Source organism: Lingula anatina, chromosome 6 (genome assembly GCF_051362555.1).
Source record: "Lingula anatina isolate TDL-2025a chromosome 6, LinAna3.0, whole genome shotgun sequence".
NCBI lineage: Eukaryota > Metazoa > Brachiopoda > Lingulata > Lingulida > Lingulidae > Lingula > Lingula anatina.
Genome location: NC_141772.1, coordinates 6,618,695 through 6,638,977, shown reverse-complemented (window position 1 = coordinate 6,638,977; position 20,283 = coordinate 6,618,695). Strand labels below are relative to the sequence as shown.

The window sequence follows — 20,283 nt, the reverse complement described above, 5'->3', positions numbered from 1 at the left end:
ACAGCTGTTAAGTTGAGTATCATATTGCATTTGTTACTTAAATTTTGAATTTTTGTATTTTTTTTTTTTTTTTTTTTTTTTTTTTTTGGCATGTCACGACTTCACATCTCATTTGAAGTTGATGTCTTGCGCGTGCGTACTAGCATAATTCATTCTCGTTCAAAGGATAAATACTCTCGAACACACTTACTGGTCTAAACTGACAAGCAAAACATATAGGGAGGCTAGTATAAAATAAATATTGTTTGCAACATAAGTAACAAAACTAAAATTACATCCACAATGAACTGCATACTCGTATTAATGTTTATTTCTACTTTTATTCGGAGATTACGTCGTATGAAAGGTCTTGTGACGTCACATCCTGTATATTAGCATATGACCTGAGCGATCCTCTGATAGAAGGTGAGGTAACATGTATTTTCCGCTTGTAGTATAATTCCGATCATTTTATTAATATATCCAGTGAAAGGTTGAGCTTGACAGTTACCTTAACGCATCGCTCCTGCTTTTTTAACTTGACAAAGGCAAATAGTATTTGTTTTCATTGATAAATCTGTTGCGATTTCCCGATCCTTCTCTTGGGTCAAAGCACAGAGGTTATAAAATAGGACACTTTTACACGGATGTCATTCATATAAATACCGCTGACGCTCCGTCTAGGTTTTATCTGAAGTGCCCGTCTCCAGTGGTAGGTGTGTCAACTCTAGTCTTTTAACAGTTTTTCGTTGATACCGGTAGATCTACTACCTTTAAAATTTGCTGTTGCGAAACAGCCGGCTGATTTATATAACTTATAACGTTATATACCCAATATAGTTTAGGCCGTTTTGTGATCATGATTGATCATTTTACGTACGATTATGTTAAGAAGAGCACACACAGGGAATGTCAAACGTGTCAGTTTTGTTAAGAGAATTTTGTAAATATTTGATCGCTATTTGAGTACATTTACCACCATGTCTGAACTTATGTAATTATTTGTTCTATTTTATTTATTTATTAATTAATTTATTAATTAACTTGCGAAAAGATTGTGATGAGTAGTATACAGATTCCGAGTTCTTGTGAAAAAGTTTGAGACATGACATTTTGTATATCGAATGGCTTGTATTTGTGACTCTATTATTTTTTGTATTAATTTGGGTTTTATAATTTTTCAATTATGCTAGTACAGTAGGTTAATTGCTCTCTAAGCAATTTTATTAATTTTGTTAACACTTAAGCTAGGTTGCATATTGTTTTCTAGCTTAGAATGTAAACAAGTGTTGTTTGCATTTTAATCACTGTGTTTCAACATTGCTCAGTTGGTCTGCAGTGCAATAGCATTTCAATAATGGCAATCATTGATAAGACATTTTGGCATCTTTATAGAAGTATGTCTTAGATTGCAGACACAAATGCGTCTGGATTTGTATTTTATTGAGTATAAGAACCTAGTTAATTCCTAAGTTGTGATGTTAAAACTTTTAATTGCTTTAATATGGTGAGTATCCAGGTTCTTTTTAACCAATTTAATGAACAATCAGAATACAAAGTGCAAGAGATAATTTTCTCCACCCAAATAAAATGATGAAGCAGCAGTCACGTTTCCTTCTATGTACATCATGGAGCATGTCTTGTTTAATAAGTAGTATGTTGCCCCCATTCCTTTTCCACTATAGGCACGATAATGGCATGCCAGAAGCTTTTTAGCCAATGGCGCCCTTTGAAGCCTCCAGGTTCTTTTAAAAGTTCTACTGGCCCAAATCATTATCAGTCAGAAAGTGTATTTGAATAACACAGTAGGACCCTAATCTGTTCTGCATACCAATCTGTAAAATGCAATTTTGAATGACTTTTATTTTTTTATGGGTGACTGGTAATGCTGGAAGTTTAAAGGAAGGATGAGTGCAGCATTTTAATTTTTGCTATAGACTTCTGATAAGTCACAATGATATGCAAAAAATGATGCCACGTAAGAAAGCCACAATTTTTATGTGAAACAAACTGAAAAGAGCTTACAGTACTAAAATAACCCATGACAAGTTTACAAGTAGCACATGTATATATCCTTTTAAAGTGTTCTATTTTTCTCTGTGATTTATAGAAATAACCATATTCATATTGATTTAAAATGAGATTCCAGATGCACAATAAATCATTGAGTGCTGTAGTCAAATAATTAAGAGAGAAAAAATCATAATTCAGTTATGGTTTGTAGTAAAGGGAGTTGATGGCCTCTGATGTTGTTATGGACATCTGTTGTTGGTGTGAAAAATGTGTGATTACTGAACCACAAATGAACTTGGAGAGATTAAGTAATACGTCATTTAAGGACATCTGTGAACTGGAAAGCCACATGCTTGCAGTAACCCTGGTGCACTTAGGACATCTTTTAATTCACAGGCCTCTTAGTCAGGGAAACATTTCTTCTGGGTAAAATTTTATCTAGGTACATTAATTAAGGTTTCACGGTAAAGGTCCAAGTTTACAGAAAAAGACCCCCTCCCCCCCCCCCCCCCCCCCCACCACACACACACATACACATACACATACACACACACACACACACACTTTATAAAAGCTGGCTATGGGTCTGATTCTCATGATAGATTTGGATGCAGGAGAAATTCAAAATTTATCAGCCAACAAGATAGCAAAGCCTCCTTTCCAGAAAGCAGCTGAGTGAAGGCAAAATTTCCATGCTAGCCCAGTAGAGAAATGTGCACAGAGAGGCCATAGATATATCTGTGAACATCTAGTTTTAAAGAATCTCCCTGTGGACATGGTAAAGGGTAAATAACAAGTATGTATCCTCTACAGGGGCGGATCCAGAGCTATTTTCTGACAGTCTTCCAAATTAGCTTTGTTGATCCATCTTCCATTTTTGACCGTCTTCCGACAGAAAAAATTAGATAACCGTAAATGTAAACTTGAAAATCTGACCGTCTTCCGGAAGACTCAGAAGACTGCCTCAATCAGCCCCTGCTCTAGCTGTCTGTTGTGAATGTGTGGTTAGAACTTTCTGAGCTAAGGAGTTATAAGTTCACTGAAAATGCGGCCAGTAGAAGGTTCAGTGAAACTGTGCCCTTGGACACAGAGATGATACATTTAAATGATATTGCATCCTGTCAGGGGTCGAGCCAGGCCACGTATGATGATAACAACATGATGGTACTATGATATATAGGCTGATCATAATCAGTAGATCCAGACTAACTGTGAATGGTTTTTAATTGTGTAGTTATTGTCTCACGAAACAAGGTATCCTGTTGCCTGAGGTAAATAACAGACTGACATGAATTGACAATTGCTAAATTATGAACAGCAACTAAATTTCATGAGGGAAAATCACATTTTTGTATTAGAATTGGTTGTGGTTTTTGTTCAGCAAGGTAATTTTCATGCTATACAACACATTTGTTCATTTGATTCTTTTCTGCTGTTCTTTTATGTTGTTTGTGTTGCAGACATGATGGTGGTGTGTCTGTATCCGGTTAGGATCATAAAAAGTCACACCCTGTATATAAGAGGTCCCCCTTCCTATTTGAAGGGCTCTGTGATTAAGAGAATAGCTTGCCATATTGTTCACAATACTGAAGAAATCCTGGTTCTTGTATGGATTGTTTTATAAATTTAAACTTTTTTTTTTTATTTAAAAATATTTAAAAATTTTATTTTACAAGACTCGTTGTACACAATTTTTTTTTCTCCCAAATGAGAGGGAGAGTTCGTTTTGGCTTTAAAAAATAGAATTTGATTATCATTGCCTTCACATATTTGACCTTGAAAAAGAAAAAGTGTAATAATTCCATTTTCTCTCAACTCTCACTTCACCCTCTTTAATTTGTAGTAACCCATCACCCTGAGTATCAGAGTGGTTGATGATTACATTTCAACTGGCACATGTTCATTGCCACATTTTAATAGAAGAACGAAGAAAAGAGCTCAGAATTAGCAGATCCTGAATTACTGAATCAAGGAGGTGAATGTCGTGATATAGTTATAGGACAAGGTATTGTTATTGGACAGGGTGTTCAGGAATGAGATTTTTCGGACTGACAGCAGATTTCCAACTTTTTGGGGGGTAAAAATATCATTGGCCTAGGCGGTCCCCTGGACCTCACGCCATATTTTCCAACGTTTTCAGTCTCATCCCTGGGTTTTAGAATTGTCAAAATGGAACAACAGGCCCCTTTCATCAGGGTGACCTTCCATCACGACGGGGCAGTGGATATTGTGTAAGCGGTCATCTGCCATTGTCGATAACTTGTCATGCAGGTGTACTAAATGCAGTCAGTATAAATACGAGTGTGTGGATAAATCCTGTAAGTGGGCGTGTCATTTTCATTCCAGGTGTAGAAGCTGTGAGTTCACACACGCTGCTGCCAGGACATTCGTTATCTCTGATTCAGATTGTTGAAAGATTGAAGACTTTGTGCAAGTCATTGTTCATCTGGTAAGTAGCTTTCAGTGTGATATTTACACATGAAGTTTATTCTAGACTTGATCTGGGATTAAGTAAGGTAGTGCGTAGGCTTTGAAATGATCAGGAAAGAGGATTGTTTTGCATGCCCGGCTGTTAATCTAAGACTTGAAATAACATTTTTTCCACTAAGGGCCAAAGACGGTGCATTGGCTTAAAATTCTAGACATTTGATTGCTTTTTGCCAGCTGATTGTATTGGTGAAAGAAAAATATTTTTTTTCGAGAAAGAAAAAATATGCTTACAGTAGTTACAAACCTTACCTTATCTAGAAATTGACAAGGCCAAGGAATGGTATAGTCAGCTGAAAATTAATGTTTTGGGCTCCATTATTTGTGTATAAAATAATGTCCACTTTTTACCCCTGAAGGAATTCACAAAATAGGTTGATAAATTTTTTAAAAATAAAATAAATAATAATAATAAGCTTGGATGGCCTAAAATATCCAGAATAGACATGATCTTCTTAAGTTTGATAAGCCTAATACCTGTGCTACAAGAAATGTAATCTTTTCCACATGCTGTTTCATCTCAAGTTGAATCACAAGAAATTCCACTTGTGTTTCTAACAAAAAAATTAACAAAGATCATTTTGTGTTTGTAAATCAGAGGAAACAAATATACCAGTTTTGTTTCCTGTTTTAATAATTGAAATGAAATTCTAAACTGTTTATTCAAAAACTTGAGATATCCCACTAACAAGTTCAAAAATGCAGTTTGAATGCCAATGAAGTCATTAAATTTCATAGTCCTATTGCATCCACTTCACACGCAAAGCTGTTCACAAATGTTAGTTGTATTTCAGATTTAATGAGCTTTTGGTATACATTGGTAGCTTGTCTTATTAATATTGATATGAAACACACATGCAACAGATAACAAAACCTGAATTATAACTGGCCTTTTTCATATTGGTAAAAAATGATCTCATGAAGTAACAGTATAATAGTGGTTTGGTGTGGTCATTATAAAGCTCTTTTTGGGACAAAAATTTTATCAAAATGAAATTAGAATTCATGACTGATCTGATCCATGCTAAATCAGAAAAAAAAAATTTAATGCGATGAAATTTTTGGGCGTGGCACATTTTCACCTTCCGTAGAATTATTTTTGTCTCTGTGTCCAAATGAAATTGCTTTAAGCAGTACAGATAATTTGATTTCATGGAAACATGTAAAGTTTTCATTACCAAGAGTGGCAAATTTTGCATTTATTCAAGTCAAATTTGCTATTTTCATTTTCTCTCTTTCATTGCAGTTGCAACCATGAAGGCATTGAAGTGTCCATTTTTGACCCGCATACCTACAAATCATTTGCGCCAGTACGCACCAGCAGTTCTCTCTTATGCTGAAAATTGCCCAATTATGGGGCACGTCATCAAGTTTGCTTCCATGGCAACCAGGGCCGGGACTCCCCCTAGTGGTGAGTTATTGCACTACTTTTTTGAAGCTGCTGGTAGTATTGGACAGGATTTCAAACCTGTAACAGAATGAAGTTGAAATAGATATAAATTACGGTTTTGTACAGTTTGATTAAGAAGTTTAGAAATCATGTTTATAGTTAGTGTTTACAATATTTAGATTCAAATAACTTCTGAAAACTTGTAAACTTGAAGTGAAGTATCGTTAGTTATAAGAGATATTCAAATAAGTCATCAGGATATTGCCATAAGACATATCATTGCCTAGTCTATAAACTGTGAAAAAATGGTAGAGGGTGGCTTAGCTATGGTAGTTATAAAAATTTTTTTCACACCTTTATGAAAAAAAGTTTTTTCAAAGTTTTTAGTTAAATTTAATTAAAGTTTTGGGAAGTAAAATATAATCAGGTTTACTTAAATGCAGAGAGATATGAATAAGCTTTGATATGAACCTGGTTTGCTAATTAAGCAAAGAGTCCATTAATGGGATTTTATGTTATTGTTTTTTTCCAGAGCCCACAAACTTGAACAAGTGCCCCTATCTGAGTAGTGAGGCCAAGAGAAAGCAGAGTACCTCAGCTGCTGCTGCCATCACGCAGGGTTAGTTCCACCATCTTAAAAACAAATATTTTCAGTTGAATTTTTTTTTTCTCAAGCAATTAAAAATATGAAAATGAAATAACCTATATCTTGGTGGCAAGTTCTTGGTAGCTTATTTACTTATCTCATAGTAACTTACAAACTTTACAATTAAACTTTCTAAAGACTAAAGACAGATTGACTGCTTGACTAACTCAGACCCTCATTGTACAAAAAAAAAACAAAACATTTGATGAGGTCATCAAATGATTGTGGATTTGTGGTTAGTAAAACCATAGGAAACCAATCAAAAGTCAAACAATTTATCTCAATTACAAAGGTGATGGGATTTATTTTATTTATTTATTTATTTATTTATTTTGTAGCTAGTATTTATCTGTACCATTTTCCTCTCAAATATCATAACAATTGCTATCATGGTTGCATAACTACCCTAACCATTGAAAACAATTCCAGTGTCATTGTTTGAGGGGTAAGACTGACAATAAATACACTAATTCTTTTGGTTTTGGGAACATTTATACTTCTGTTTCACATGCAGACTTTCCACCTGTGCATGAGGCAGAGGAGGAGACTAAGCTGGATAATATGAATATGGTACCTTCAGTTGAAGAGACTAACCCAGTGAGGGAGTCAGGTAACAGGGATAATATGAACTAATATATTAACTAACGTATTATTGATTATGAAATTTCACCTGTGCTTGCTTCATTTCTACTCAAAGGAGAATACTCTTAACATGGGGCTTCTGTTTATGAAGTCCTGTTTTTATTCTAATTTTTGGCCTGTTTTGAAAATTTCATTTCCAAAATATATAGTAATTCTAAATTCTAATGAGATGATGATTGTGCAGTACAGGTAGTTAAATGGTGCAAACTGCTACAACATTAAAAGAAATGTCAAACTTTAAAGAATTAAAAGTTGAAACTGGTTATATATATTGGTATGTTTTTTTAATCTTATTAAATTTTTTTCAAAGAAAATTTAAACTGTACATATACGTGTATGAGGGAAGCAAATCTATAAAGATTTTTCTGTGTGCTGATTGTCCTATTCTGTGTCCATTTCAGGGTCTGTCGAGTCTGCTGCTAAAGTGGACATAGCCACCAAGGTGACCAGTCAATCTCTGGACAACCAAGCTGGACAGAAGAAGGAAGAAACCTTAAATGTCAACTCTACATCAGCAAGTAGAGGTGAGTATACTGGGTACATGGACAATGGGGCTGAGCTTGATTTGTGGTATTTGCTCGATCTTTTCATTGGGCAACAATTATCAAACTTTCAGATACAATTTTATAATCACATAAATTTTATTACTGTGGTGCTTTTACTGCATAGAATAGAACTATAGAGTAACTTGCTTTTTAATTTTGTTACTATCACTGAGGAATGGTCTAATTTTAAGAAATTATGACTTAAAAAATAGTTTCTATAAAATTCACAATTGTCGCTATCGAAAAGATTGAGTAATTACTTAAGTCTGAAGTCTGCCAATTTGGCGGAAAATTAGAACACTTCTTTAAACTGTTTTTATCAAATTAATCATAGTGAAATGTCATTAAAATTTCAGGTGGTCATGCAGAGGCATTCAAGTACTTCAACTATGAGCAGTTCTTCCAGAATGAGATAGAAAAGAAGAAGACTGATCACTCGTACCGTGTTTTCCGCAAGGTCAACCGGCGTGCCGAGAAGTTTCCGTTTGCGGAGGAGCACACAGAGGGGAAGAAGGACATCACTGTGTGGTGTAGTAATGACTACCTGGGAATGAGCTGGCACCCCAAGGTCAAACAGGCTGTCGTGTAAGTTGATTAGGGATGTATCTACTGGAAGCACTGGTTTTGCCCTGACATCTTCCCCAAACCCACCTCTCTCCCCAGGAAAAACATCTACTGGAAAAAGTTTAACATGATATTTCTTATGATCTAGAAAAACATGATTTTATACTGTGCACTCCAGATATCTGGTCTTGAAAACTTGTTTTACAATTTGTCTGAAACTTGTTTTTGTAGAACAGGTTTTTTCTTTGTTATTGACTAAAAATCATGCATATTGCCGAACTTGCATCTTTCCTTAACTGAAACCATTTTTTCTGGTGTCAGAATTTCCCAATTTATACGTAGTCTACAACACAGTCAAGTTGTCATCCTGTCAATGTCTTGTGTTTACCGTAACGGTTACTGTTATTTCCCTCTACAGCAATGCAGTCAGGGAACATGGGGCGGGAGCTGGAGGGACGAGAAATATCTCCGGTAACACTATCTACCACGAAGAACTGGAGGCTGAGTTGGCGGATCTGCATCAGAAAGAGGGCGCTCTGCTCTTCACTTCCTGTTATGTGGCCAATGACTCTACACTGTTCACCCTTGCTAAGGCTCTTCCAGGTATGTGGATATGACTATGCTGAGATTTGCAGCTGTTAAAAGATTACTGTGAAGGCTTTGCTAAGATTGATGGATTTGTTGTAAATACAAATGTATGTTCAAAACAGAAAATTTCAGGGAAGTGATTATTTTTAGATTGTTTTATGCATTTACATTTTCATCCCAGCTGCCATATTTCAGTTTCAACAATGCATGTACAATGCACAGCCACGTACACACACACACACACACACACACACACACACATTAAAATTTTTATTATAAAATCATCTCCTCTCCCTTCAGGCTGTCACATCTTCTCTGATGCTGGGAACCATGCTTCTATGATACAAGGTATCCGGAACAGTGGCGTCCCCAAGCATATCTTCCGCCATAACGACCCAGTTCATCTGGAGGAACTGTTGAAGAAAGTGGATGTCAACACCCCCAAGATTGTGGCATTTGAAACGGTTCATTCCATGACAGGTAAGAGCAGGACAATTGGTATAGATTTTGACATAATGTTTAATCTGGTTTAAACTCATCTGGTTCAAATGTGCAATCTATGGCAAACAAGGCAAACAATCTGCTGTAGTTGTTTATTAGATCGTGATTTAATGGTTCATGTTTTACTTGAAAGCACATTGGAAGTACTTGATTGACATTCTTCTAGTTGGACGTTATTGTCCAGGGACCACCATAGTGTGAAAATGTCAAAAAAGTATGAAGTTTAAAAGTCAGAAAATGTGTTTGTTTGTGTTGGTGACTCTTGAGACTCCTTGTCTCCTTAATGATTTTTTACTGTATTTTATCCTTTCATCATTTGCATCCAGGTGCCGTGTGTCCGTTAGAGGAACTCTGCGACGTGGCACACAAGTATGGTGCCATCACGTTTGTGGACGAGGTTCATGCTGTTGGATTATACGGTGATCGTGGCGCTGGAGTGGGAGAACGGGACCAACTGTTGCACAAGATGGATATCATCTCTGGCACTCTGGGTTAGTGCTGCCCTCTATATTCAAAGCTAGAATTAACTCCTGGATAGTGCTGCCCTCTATAGTCCTTTCTTGAAACCTGAGTAAATGCTGTTGTAATAGTCATCATGGATACTCAATGCTGTTGGATTCAGATACCTTTTGGGGGAAAAGAGCTAAAATGTCATGGCAGTAGTGTTAAGTTCAATGGAATTTGAAATTGTCATATGTATCCTGAATTTTCTATTTATACCTGATTCTCCTGCAAATTGATTGTTATCTTACATGGATTTTCTTTGTTTCAAGGCAAGGCATTTGGCAATATAGGAGGTTATATAGCCAGCTCCTCACGCCTGGTAGACATGATACGGAGTTATGCCTCTGGGTTCATTTTTACAACCTCCTTGCCTCCCACCGTGTTGTCTGGGGCACTGGCTTCAATTAGGGTAAGAACTCTGTATGTATCTGTGTGTGCGTGTGTGCACGTGTGGGTGTATGCAGATGTGAGTATTTGCAGTTGTGTATGAAAGGGTCAATAAACCAAATGTATTAATTCGAAATTTTAAATAAAGCAAGAAAGGAAATTTTTTAAAAAGATTATTTTGGTACAACCATTGAAATAACTTTTTGTCTTGTTTTAGGTGTTGAAAAGTGATGAGGGCCGAAAGCTGCGCCAAACCCACCAAGAGAACGTGAGACACTTGCGTAAGAAGCTGACTGAGGCAGGATTGCCTGTTATACACTGTCCCAGTCACATCATCCCTATACATGTGAGTCCATTACTCCGTCTCTCTCTCTCTCTCTCTTGCCTCGATCTGTTCTACCTTATTTAGATAATTTAAGTCCTGCAATGAGTAACATTTATAGCTTTTAATAGCATATTTTTCTTTTTGCTCTGTTGGGTCAACAAATTGACTCATTTCAGGTGTTGTACCATAATCATGCCTGATTTTTGTTTTTCTGCATTTATATAAAATGATAAAGGCATTTGTCAATAGAATTCAAATTGAATTTATTTCTTGAAAATAATATTTTTTTATCCCTACGGCCAGCATCCATCTTGGTGGCTTCTCAAATGCTAGTTGTCAATGGTAAATGATGTAGTTTTACCAAACGATTTACTCCAAATTGCATAGATAGATTATGTGTGATACTTTTGGTTATCAGGTGGGAGATGCACAGGCAGTAACACAGGTGGCTAACACCCTCCTGAAGAAACACAAGATCTACGTTCAAGGGATCAACTATCCCACCGTTCCAAGGGGCGAGGAGAAGCTCCGTATTGCCCCCACCCCCCACCACACGGAAGACATGATGGAGTACTTCGTCAAGGCCGTGGTGGATGCCTGGGAGGAGAGCGGGATGGAGTTCACAAGTGGCCCGTGCCCCACCACCTGTGAGTTCTGTAATCGCCCGGGGGATTTTGCCGCCAAGGAGGCTCGTCACTGCACGCGTCCTGACTGTCAGTGGGAGGAGGCACAGGAAACCGTGACAGCCGCTTGAGGGCACCACTGGTCCGCCAAGACAAGACAAGACATGGGCAGTTATTTTGCAATACTAGAGGAGATGCAAAACTTATTTTTTGCATAATAACCAGTAATAACATTTATTTATTTTATTTATATACATTATTTTTTAACTTTTTGCAATTATTATTAACCAAGACAAGGACGTTATACTAGATGGACATAATATTCCCTAACTGGCAGCTTGATGTTATGCATTTATTATAAGTTGTAACTTGCATCGCTTGGCTTTTTAAAGAATTTTTATACTCATGGAAAACCTTAATGTATTTCAACCTTGAACATTAGAAAAGCTGAGGAGTCCTGGGTTCTCGCTGATACAGATGGCTGATAGAAGAGCTTACAATGAAAATTTCATAAATTAAAATTTTCTCACCAGATGAAACAAGCTGTGAGGAAGAAATCAGCTAGTATATATAAGTGTAGGTTTTTGCTTATATCCAGTATCTTCAATATAGCTGCAGAGTGGTGTAACTTAAATATTAATCTACATATACGTTATAACAGCATTTTCACCGATTTTCTTTGATTTTAACTGTCGCATATTATTTGTTGCCATGCAAATCTATCTGCATTCTTACTTAGGGAAAATAAAACTGTTTTTTTTTTTTTCTCTCTCCTTGACAAAGCTGTTTATTGTAAGGGCTTATAAGAGTGCTTTTTAGGGAGTTTACATACCCATTTAGAGGAAACCAACAACAATTAATATATATTTTGAGAAGCTACCAGACTCTTTTTCAGTAACGTAATAAAATTTTATTATATTGTCATATTAGACTTAGACTTCAGTTTTACGACAAAAGTTGATGTCAGTATGATAAACTAATGTCATAATGATTATCTTATAAGACGAAAGTTGCTTTGGTGAGATGAAGTAAAATATAATAATTATAATGGTGGTGGTCTCTATTGCTATTATTGTCTATTTATAGGTTTTACTCTATCCCTTCACATGTATTGCTGCTTAATCATATTGGAAAAGAAAGAAGAAAATAAAACTGCCCCATGTCAACTGTGGTTTTTTGTTTTGTTTTGTAGATGGGATACTTCTTGTTTAAAATTGTATGTGGAATTTAATGATGTTCTACAACAGAGCCAACTGATATATATATATAATCTTTGGTGGTTGGCCTTATTAAATTAACCATTCAGAAGAATATTTTCCTTGTAGAGAACTACTCTTTTCTATAGTCAGAAGATTTTACTGAAATTCAAAAATTTCTTTTTTTTTTTTCGTATCTACCTAAGCTATGCATTTATAAGCATTCATTATACTTAGCAGTATTATATGTCTTAGTAAAACGAACAATTTTTACATTAGACAAAACATTATTATTTATCAGAGAAGTAGAATGACAACTAATGTGCACTTTCCCCAACAAATAAATACTTCTTAATGAAGAATGATGCTTGGAGAGTTGGGGTAGTGGAGGAGAGATCTAGGCAAAGATTAACTGCAACAAAGTTTGATTAAATTGGGTATGCTCCAATAGGTATTTTAATTAAAATCCATTTGTTTCTAAAACATGCCTTAAAATGACCAAATTTATTTATCAAGGGTTCAAATGGCTGAGTGCCACTGGTCACCTGGCAACAACTTTTAGAATCAAAGGGGTTCTAAGTTCTTGAGCAGACAACCTATATGTACACTTTTTTTATACAGGTCTTGTGTACACTTCTAAGACTCTACAATAAAAAGGTGTCAGCTCATACTGTTTAACTGGGAAAAAATTCAAAGAAAATAAATTAATACTTTTTTCCAACCATTGTGCATACAACTATATAGAAAAATGACCACCAAAAATCCAGTTTGGTGTTGAATGTATAATAGTGACAGAACACACATCTCAAAAGCAGACAACAGCAGGCGATGCCCTTTACAGGCCACTCAACTACTGTGGCTCCACCTATATTAATTTTATAAACACTACATATATATTATGAGGAATCTTAGAGACTAACAATACTTATAACAAAGATTTTAAAAATGTGGTCGCTTACAGAAAACATTTTACTTCAAGCACAATACTTCCAACAGAGTAGGAAAACTTAATCCTGAAGATACACTGTGATCTCTTAATCTTATACCTCATAACAATCACTGCTTGGTTTGACTAGATAACTTCATTAGAAAAGTGGCAAATTCCAAGCAAGACTTTCATTCATTTTCATAAGAGATCGCTTACCCATTAAATAATTTCAACAGTTGTGTTATACACTCAGTTTCCATGGCATTTTCTTTGAAGCGACAGCTAAAATATATTATTTGATAATAAAGTGCTAACAGAAGAATGCATTGAAAAGAATTCATCTCACAATACATCATAAAGAGGGGAAAAAACTTGACAATAACAAATAACAAAACTCTGCTTACCAACCTGAGCTTGTCAGAAAAAAAAGGAGTTAAGGGAAATGTTAGTTCTGTCACAATTATAGTGCACAATCTTGATCTGATGTACCTGTCAACAGCAGTTCACAGTGAATACAATGAACGTTGAGAAAAATCTTCATGTAAAGAATTATCTTCCCCACTGTCCGCTTACCACAGGCCTGCAGTACCAGTCAAATGAATTTAAAAAAAATAATAATAATAAAATAAAAAATAAAAAATCCACTTGGTGCTTAATGAAAGGAGAAAGAGGAGACAAGTGGAGAAAATAACATAATCTGACGAAAAAACATTTATGGATAGATACAGTATGGCAGATCTCATATCAAATTTGATGCGCAGCACTCCGAATGCTGACCCTATATTCCATACACGCCGATTAATATTATTTTTTAAAAAGCCAGTTCTTATCCACTGCCATAAAGCAGCAAATCACTGTCAATTGGGAATATCTATGTGTCCCTGTGAAACGCTCATTTCCAGGCAAGGTGTCATGACCATTGCGGTAAAAATCAAAGTTGAAAGTCCTCCCTCCCATCGTTCTTGGTATGTTCTCCCCCCCATGTGCAGACATCTCTTTTTTATTTTCGAATGACGTAATGAAATGATGCTACATGATGGCATGGAAGTGTTCCGTCTTCCACGATAAAGTCATAATAAGAACAAGCACACCAGCCAACATGGGGTTCAAGCTTTCAATCTTATTGTTTTTTTTTCCCTTCAGATTATTATATTGTCCATAGTTTAAGTAGACGTGGTCTTCCTGCCATCCTGGCTGGTCTTCTTTTGATTCTCTTTCCGCATCATTTACTGCTGTTTGGGACTGCATATGACTTTGTCCAACTACGGGCTGAAAACGATAATTTTTTTTTTAATATTAGCTGAAATGGTAATCACTTCTTTCACTTGGATCTACTTTTATGAAAATTCCATCGAAATTTATGATCAAAAGAAATTTTTTACATATTATATGATCCACTAATTTACAGATAAACACACATAGCCTAACCAATTCCAATAAAAAAATAACCTTTTTTTTTATGGGAATAATATTTGATTGGTGTCTTTGGTCACAGTAATTTTTAACTCAAAAAGAATTTTCCAATTTAATGGCTGAATGTAGTTATCAGACTAGGGTAAGAGCTGCTTGATAAAGCCTCCTAAATAAAAACACCTGATGCCAAAAACTATAGAAAAAATCATACTAGAAAACAAGGCAGCAAAGCTGTCAAATGTACAGACAAAGAACAGAAAATAAAGATGCAAATAAGTGAAAAATTAAATTTTCACAAAAAACTGTTAAATTGCCAGAAAAATTTACCAAACAGACTGCGTTGCCTATTGAAGCTGTATGTTAGACCCATGTTTCTTTCCTGTAAGTTTGAGAACAGTAAGTGACATGATTTCCCTTAAATGGTCAGCATAGGAGCAGTGCCCAAAATAGGGGTTTCTTCAAATTTTGATGCAACATTACATAATGTTTAACAGCATAATGACAATCAAATGTTATTAATAAAATATTAGTAACATGGACATTCAGAAAATGTGACAAGCAAAAGTCTTCAAGATCATGGAACTTTAAAGTCACACCTTGAAAATGCCAATATGTGAAAAATTAAATTTTCACAAAAAACTGTTTAACTGCAAAAAAAAAAAAAAAAAAAAAAAAAAAAACAGACTGCATTGCCTACTGAAGCTGTATTTTAGTCCCATGTTTCTATCCTGTAAGTTTGAAAACAGTAAGTGACATGATTTTCCTTAAATGGTCATCATGGAAGCAGTGCCCAAAATGGGGGTTTCTTCAAATTTTGATGCAATATTACATAATGTTTAACAGCTTAATGACCATCAATTTTTAATTATAAAATATTTGTATCACAGATATTCAGAAAATGTGACTAGCAAAGGTCTTCAGGCCCATGGAACTTCAAAGTCATGCCTTGATAATGCCAAAATGTAAACAAGACAGCACTTTTCTGAAATGGGTTTATTTCTATTTTTAACACTTTTTTAACATAAAACAAAATAAACATTTTACTGCCATTTTTATATGTCCAACTAAGAAAATTGATGAGATGGGAAAAGTATCAATAGAACAGTGTTAAATGTCCAAATTCCTCCATTCTGAGATTCTGAACATAGAGAATGATTGAATCTGACAAACTGCAATGATATGAGTTTATTTCCATTTTTGACACTTTATTACACAATACATGATAACAAGTTTACCATGTTTTTGACATAATCAACTAACAATGTTGTAAAGATGCAGGAAATATCAAACAAACACTTTTAGGCATCTTATTAGTTAAATAATGAGACTGTTAACATGCCTAATAATTGAATCTGAGGGAATGTGAAAAAACAGTATAACTTCTTAAGTAATGGCCCGATTATGCTTATTTTCGAACTCAACCTGCGTTTTAGTAAGATTGACCACTCCTGTGAGTATAATTACAATTGGCCAATCCGTTTTTCTTATATTGTGTTATCAGTGTTGCATTTATATTGAAAAAAGTGAAAAAACAGCATAAATTCCCTAAAAGTGACCCGATCATGCTGATTTTCGAACTTGACCTGCGTATTATGAATATTCATCAGTTCTGTAAGTTTCAAGTCAAAAGGTAAAATGGTTTTCCACTTATTGTGTTATCGGTGCTGCATACATGCTGAAAAAAGTGAAAAAACAGCATAAATTCCCTAAAAGTAACCCAATCATGCTGATTTTTGAACTTGACCTGCGTATTATGAATATTCATCAGTTCTGTAAGTTTCAAGTCAAAAGGTAAAATGGTTTTCCACTTATCGTGTTATCGGTGCTGCATATATGCTGAAAAAAGTGAAAAAACAGCATAAATTCCCTAAAAGTGACCCGATCATGCTGATTTTCGAACTTGACCTGCGTATTATGAATATTCATCAGTTCTGCAAGTTTCAAGTCAAAAGGTAAAATGGTTTTCCACTTATCGTGTTATCGGTAAAAGTGCACGGCGACGGCGACGGCGACGACGGCGACGACGGCGACGGCGACGACAGACGCAGATGATGGCTATATGTACAGACACATCTGTGTCTGTACATAAAAATCACAATCCATTCACTTCCATGCTAGAGTTTGCAATGAATGAAAGTAAACTATCATTTAAACCACAGTAGATGTCAAGAAGATAGGGAAGTGTTGTAATTTGCATACAAACACGTATAAATGAGTTTGAACCATTTTCGGCATGTACAAGTCAGAGACACCACTCATCAGCAATTGCCAAATTGAATGTGAAATCTAGCCCTGCTTCTGCTTGTGTAGTTCACCAACACCTCACTGAACACCCGGTGAACCTATGGGTCATTACCATACCTGTTGCTATAGCTTCTGCTTCATTAACTTTCCATTGTTCTGCTACATCATTGGCTAGAGGATCATCTGGATTAGGAGCACTTAATAAAGCTTGAATTGAGAGCAAAACTGTGCGGATCTGCAAAGCAGGACTCCATTTGTCTGAAGAAGATTATAGAAAATTTGATGAGAAAATGAATAATGCAAATAACATTTTCACTATCTGAAATATTTACTACATATTATTGTAGAGCTTCATTCCATAAAAATAATATAACTACTGAAAAAATAAGAAAATCCCAGTGGCAACATTTTGTATAATATGCAACAACTTGATAACCAATTTTTGCTATTGTATGCTGAAAATTTTATTTATTTTTGCTTCCTACAGTATTTTAGTTAATTTTCAATTTCCACAAGTTTTACATCTAAAGGCCAAGTAAGTGGCTTATCTTACAGTGACATCTGGTGATGAAACCTTACCTTTCAATATGTCTAGACAGATTCTGCCGAGCTTATCAATATTAGGATGATAAATCTTTGTCATAAAGCGTACTTTGGGTGCTGACATTGGATATTCTTCAGGCAAAAACAGTTCCAGTTTGAAAGTACCACCTTCATATGGAGACTAGAGGGTAGGTAAGAAGAGAGATTGTGTTAACATTCATTAATAGCAAAAATGTAAAACCAAGAATGTTCAACCAAAATGGCCAAATTCTACCCTAAAAAATGTGCCCTAAATTGGATTTATTCTCATATGAAAGTTTCATTTTTCGTATCTGTAAACTTCTTAAGGTTTAATAATAACACAGAAATTTCATTCAACATTGTTTTATCATTAATTGGCATTTAATCGAAATGCAAAAAAAAAAAAAAAAAAAAAAAAAGCTCTGCAATACAAATTCTAGCTTATGCTATACATGCTCAAATGACAAAGATCACAGAAGGCAATAATAGTTGATATAAACAGACACTCTGCATTCAATGCAAGCAGACAGCACACACGCAAACTCTAACTGGATCATATTTATAGTTTAAAATTAACTTTTGTGGTCTTCTCTCAATTTTGGCTATTTTGGTTGAACATTCTTGGTAATACATTCTGTTTGTAAATCAAAATAAATCAAAATTTAATAATTTTGTGACAAAACTCTTAAATGGTAATAAATTTTGTGATAAGAAAGTATTCAGGGGTCAAAATATAAATGTGCAAACAGAGGTCAGGATATAACACACATGGGACTGAGTATAAGATCTTCCCAGGCTACTACAACCCCAACTTCTAAAACTATGGTAACTGATGCAATGTTTTAACAGCAGCAGGTCCATCTGTGAACACACAGTCACACCCAACACATTCCAAACACAGTCACACCCAACACATTCCTAACACAGTCACACCAAACACATTCTCCTTACCCCATCAGGCCCTGCAACTACCACATGGAAATACCTAGCATTGCCCTCATCTGGTTCCGCTTTTATCCCTGGGACAGGTTCTTGCATAAGACGCTGAGTCTCCTTCAAAATAAGAAAGAAAAAAATTAAAATTTAGCTAAGAATGTGTAATGATTTGTTTTCAGAAGTGGATTTTTATTATAACATCCACTGAGATATTAAAGACAATTTATATTTCAGTGTTTTGTCAAATGTTTTCAAATGTTTTCATATATTGCATTCATAAACAGAAAGCATAGTGCAAGCATGACATTGGCTTACTTTTGTATTAGTAACTTTAAAATTGCTCCAGTAGTTTGTTAATACCACTAGACTGGAGTTCTAACTATATAACACTATATAAAAAACTTGAAGCCAACCATTTCTTTTCATTTATTTATTGATGTAATAAAAAAGAGAAATTTATGAAAAAAAAATTTAGCATTTTAACCATAGAGTTCCTGTTGTAAAAAAAAATCTTTAAAGAGGAATACAACTAGTTCAGAAAGAATATTTTTGAAATGAGCTGTACGTTTTTTGTTTTTTTTTTTCAATTTAATCACATTCCTGTTTCAAAGAGTTTGTCTCCTTGTTTTCATTTTGCTTTCACTGGATCAAATTTCACTTCAATTAAGAACAGGGGTATTAACTTCCTTACTTTAAGTTGAGATTCAGAGAGGTTGTAATGTGACACTGTGTCATGAGGACTTATCTTTTTTCTTACAGGAAACAGGCAAGATATAAAACAACACAAATCCCCAAAGGACAATAGGTAGATATCAAGCACCACATAACCTCCAATAAGTTGAGTGTGACGTTTCTCAAAACTTGCTAAGAGTAGCTCTGACTCTTCATTCCACATACATCAAATACAGTGAGGGAGGGGGGGGGGGACATCAATGAGTCATACTAACTACACGTAAAATTATTCAATGTCCAAACATGAAGAAGCTTAAGAAGATAAAGAAAACACTATTCAGCTTAGGATAACATGTTAAAAAGTTCATGACTGGATTTCCAATGGATCTATTTCAAAATAAAACGTGTGCGCCTTATTTCAAATTGTCTTTGTCAATTGCTGGTTTGGGGGAATTCCCTATCTTTTCCTTCTAGGTTTATTACCGGTCTTTGTTTTTATCACTGTTTTAAGGTTCAAAATTGGGAGCGTTTTTCCAAAAAAATATTTGAAATGGCAATGTCAATGGTTGGCTACTTTTGTAATTTAACTAAAATATGAATATGAAGAATAAAGTACGATTTTCTACATTCTTCCTCGAGAGACGGAAAACTAAACTTCCGAGTTCCAAGCTCACTATGACAAATCAATAGACAATGGCAACAATAAACGATCTTCGATCCTTAAAATATTTAAGGAAATGTTAATGGACCCCTTTCACTGATTTCTTTGTCATCTATCTTTCAGTTTAGTAATTCTCAAGTTCTAATGGCTTGTCAATCATCTGTCCGTCAGTCGGTATCTCCTGATCGGTCTTCCGTTCGGGTCAGTCTCCATCAGCACGTTTTCTAGTCAAAATCTAGACAGACGTGTATATCTGATTAAACACAAAAGCTGGGGTTTACCTTTATTATACGACGCGGCAACCCAGCCATAACAACACCCAATCCGCAAGATTATATTGTCGTTCAGACAGCTTTGCCTCTCTTTCTTCTTGGACCCAATATGGCGTCTCTGTAGTACTGGTAATGGGAATATGCTGCCTACCGATATGACACGCACATGTTGGGGTAATCCACTAAAATCTATGCTAAAAGCC

General features: G+C 35.2%; 2 protein-coding genes across 5 annotated transcripts; one reads left to right on the top strand and one right to left on the bottom strand.

The window, feature by feature from the left end:
• The first annotated feature begins 301 nt into the window (after positions 1 to 301).
• On the top strand, positions 302 to 12,360 carry LOC106164039 (5-aminolevulinate synthase, erythroid-specific, mitochondrial). Of its 4 annotated transcripts, none has more exons than XM_013541795.2 (13): positions 302 to 405; positions 4,339 to 4,441; positions 5,726 to 5,890; positions 6,402 to 6,488; positions 7,030 to 7,125; positions 7,559 to 7,681; positions 8,059 to 8,287; positions 8,685 to 8,869; positions 9,155 to 9,334; positions 9,682 to 9,846; positions 10,129 to 10,268; positions 10,464 to 10,592; positions 10,990 to 12,360. In XM_013541795.2, the coding sequence occupies exons 3-13, from the start codon at positions 5,734 to 5,736 to the stop codon at positions 11,323 to 11,325; spliced, it is 1,827 nt and encodes a 608-aa protein (XP_013397249.2). In that variant the 5' UTR covers positions 302 to 405; positions 4,339 to 4,441; positions 5,726 to 5,733; the 3' UTR covers positions 11,326 to 12,360. The 4 variants fall into 4 exon arrangements, with proteins under 4 accessions (XP_013397249.2, XP_086870971.1, XP_013397246.2 ...); XM_013541792.2 differs by lacking the exon at positions 302 to 405 and adding an exon at positions 519 to 695; XM_013541794.2 differs by lacking the exon at positions 302 to 405 and adding an exon at positions 529 to 691.
• Positions 12,361 to 12,657: 297 nt separating this feature from the next.
• Positions 12,658 to 20,245, bottom strand: LOC106164042 (ubiquitin-conjugating enzyme E2 N). The gene is made up of 5 exons (XM_013541802.2): positions 20,090 to 20,245; positions 18,491 to 18,592; positions 17,555 to 17,699; positions 17,093 to 17,233; positions 12,658 to 14,587 (listed from the first exon to the last, which is right to left on the bottom strand). Exons 1-5 carry the CDS (start codon positions 20,117 to 20,119, stop codon positions 14,541 to 14,543), a joined length of 465 nt encoding a protein of 154 aa, XP_013397256.1. The 5' UTR covers positions 20,120 to 20,245; the 3' UTR covers positions 12,658 to 14,540.
• Positions 20,246 to 20,283: the final 38 nt, after the last annotated feature.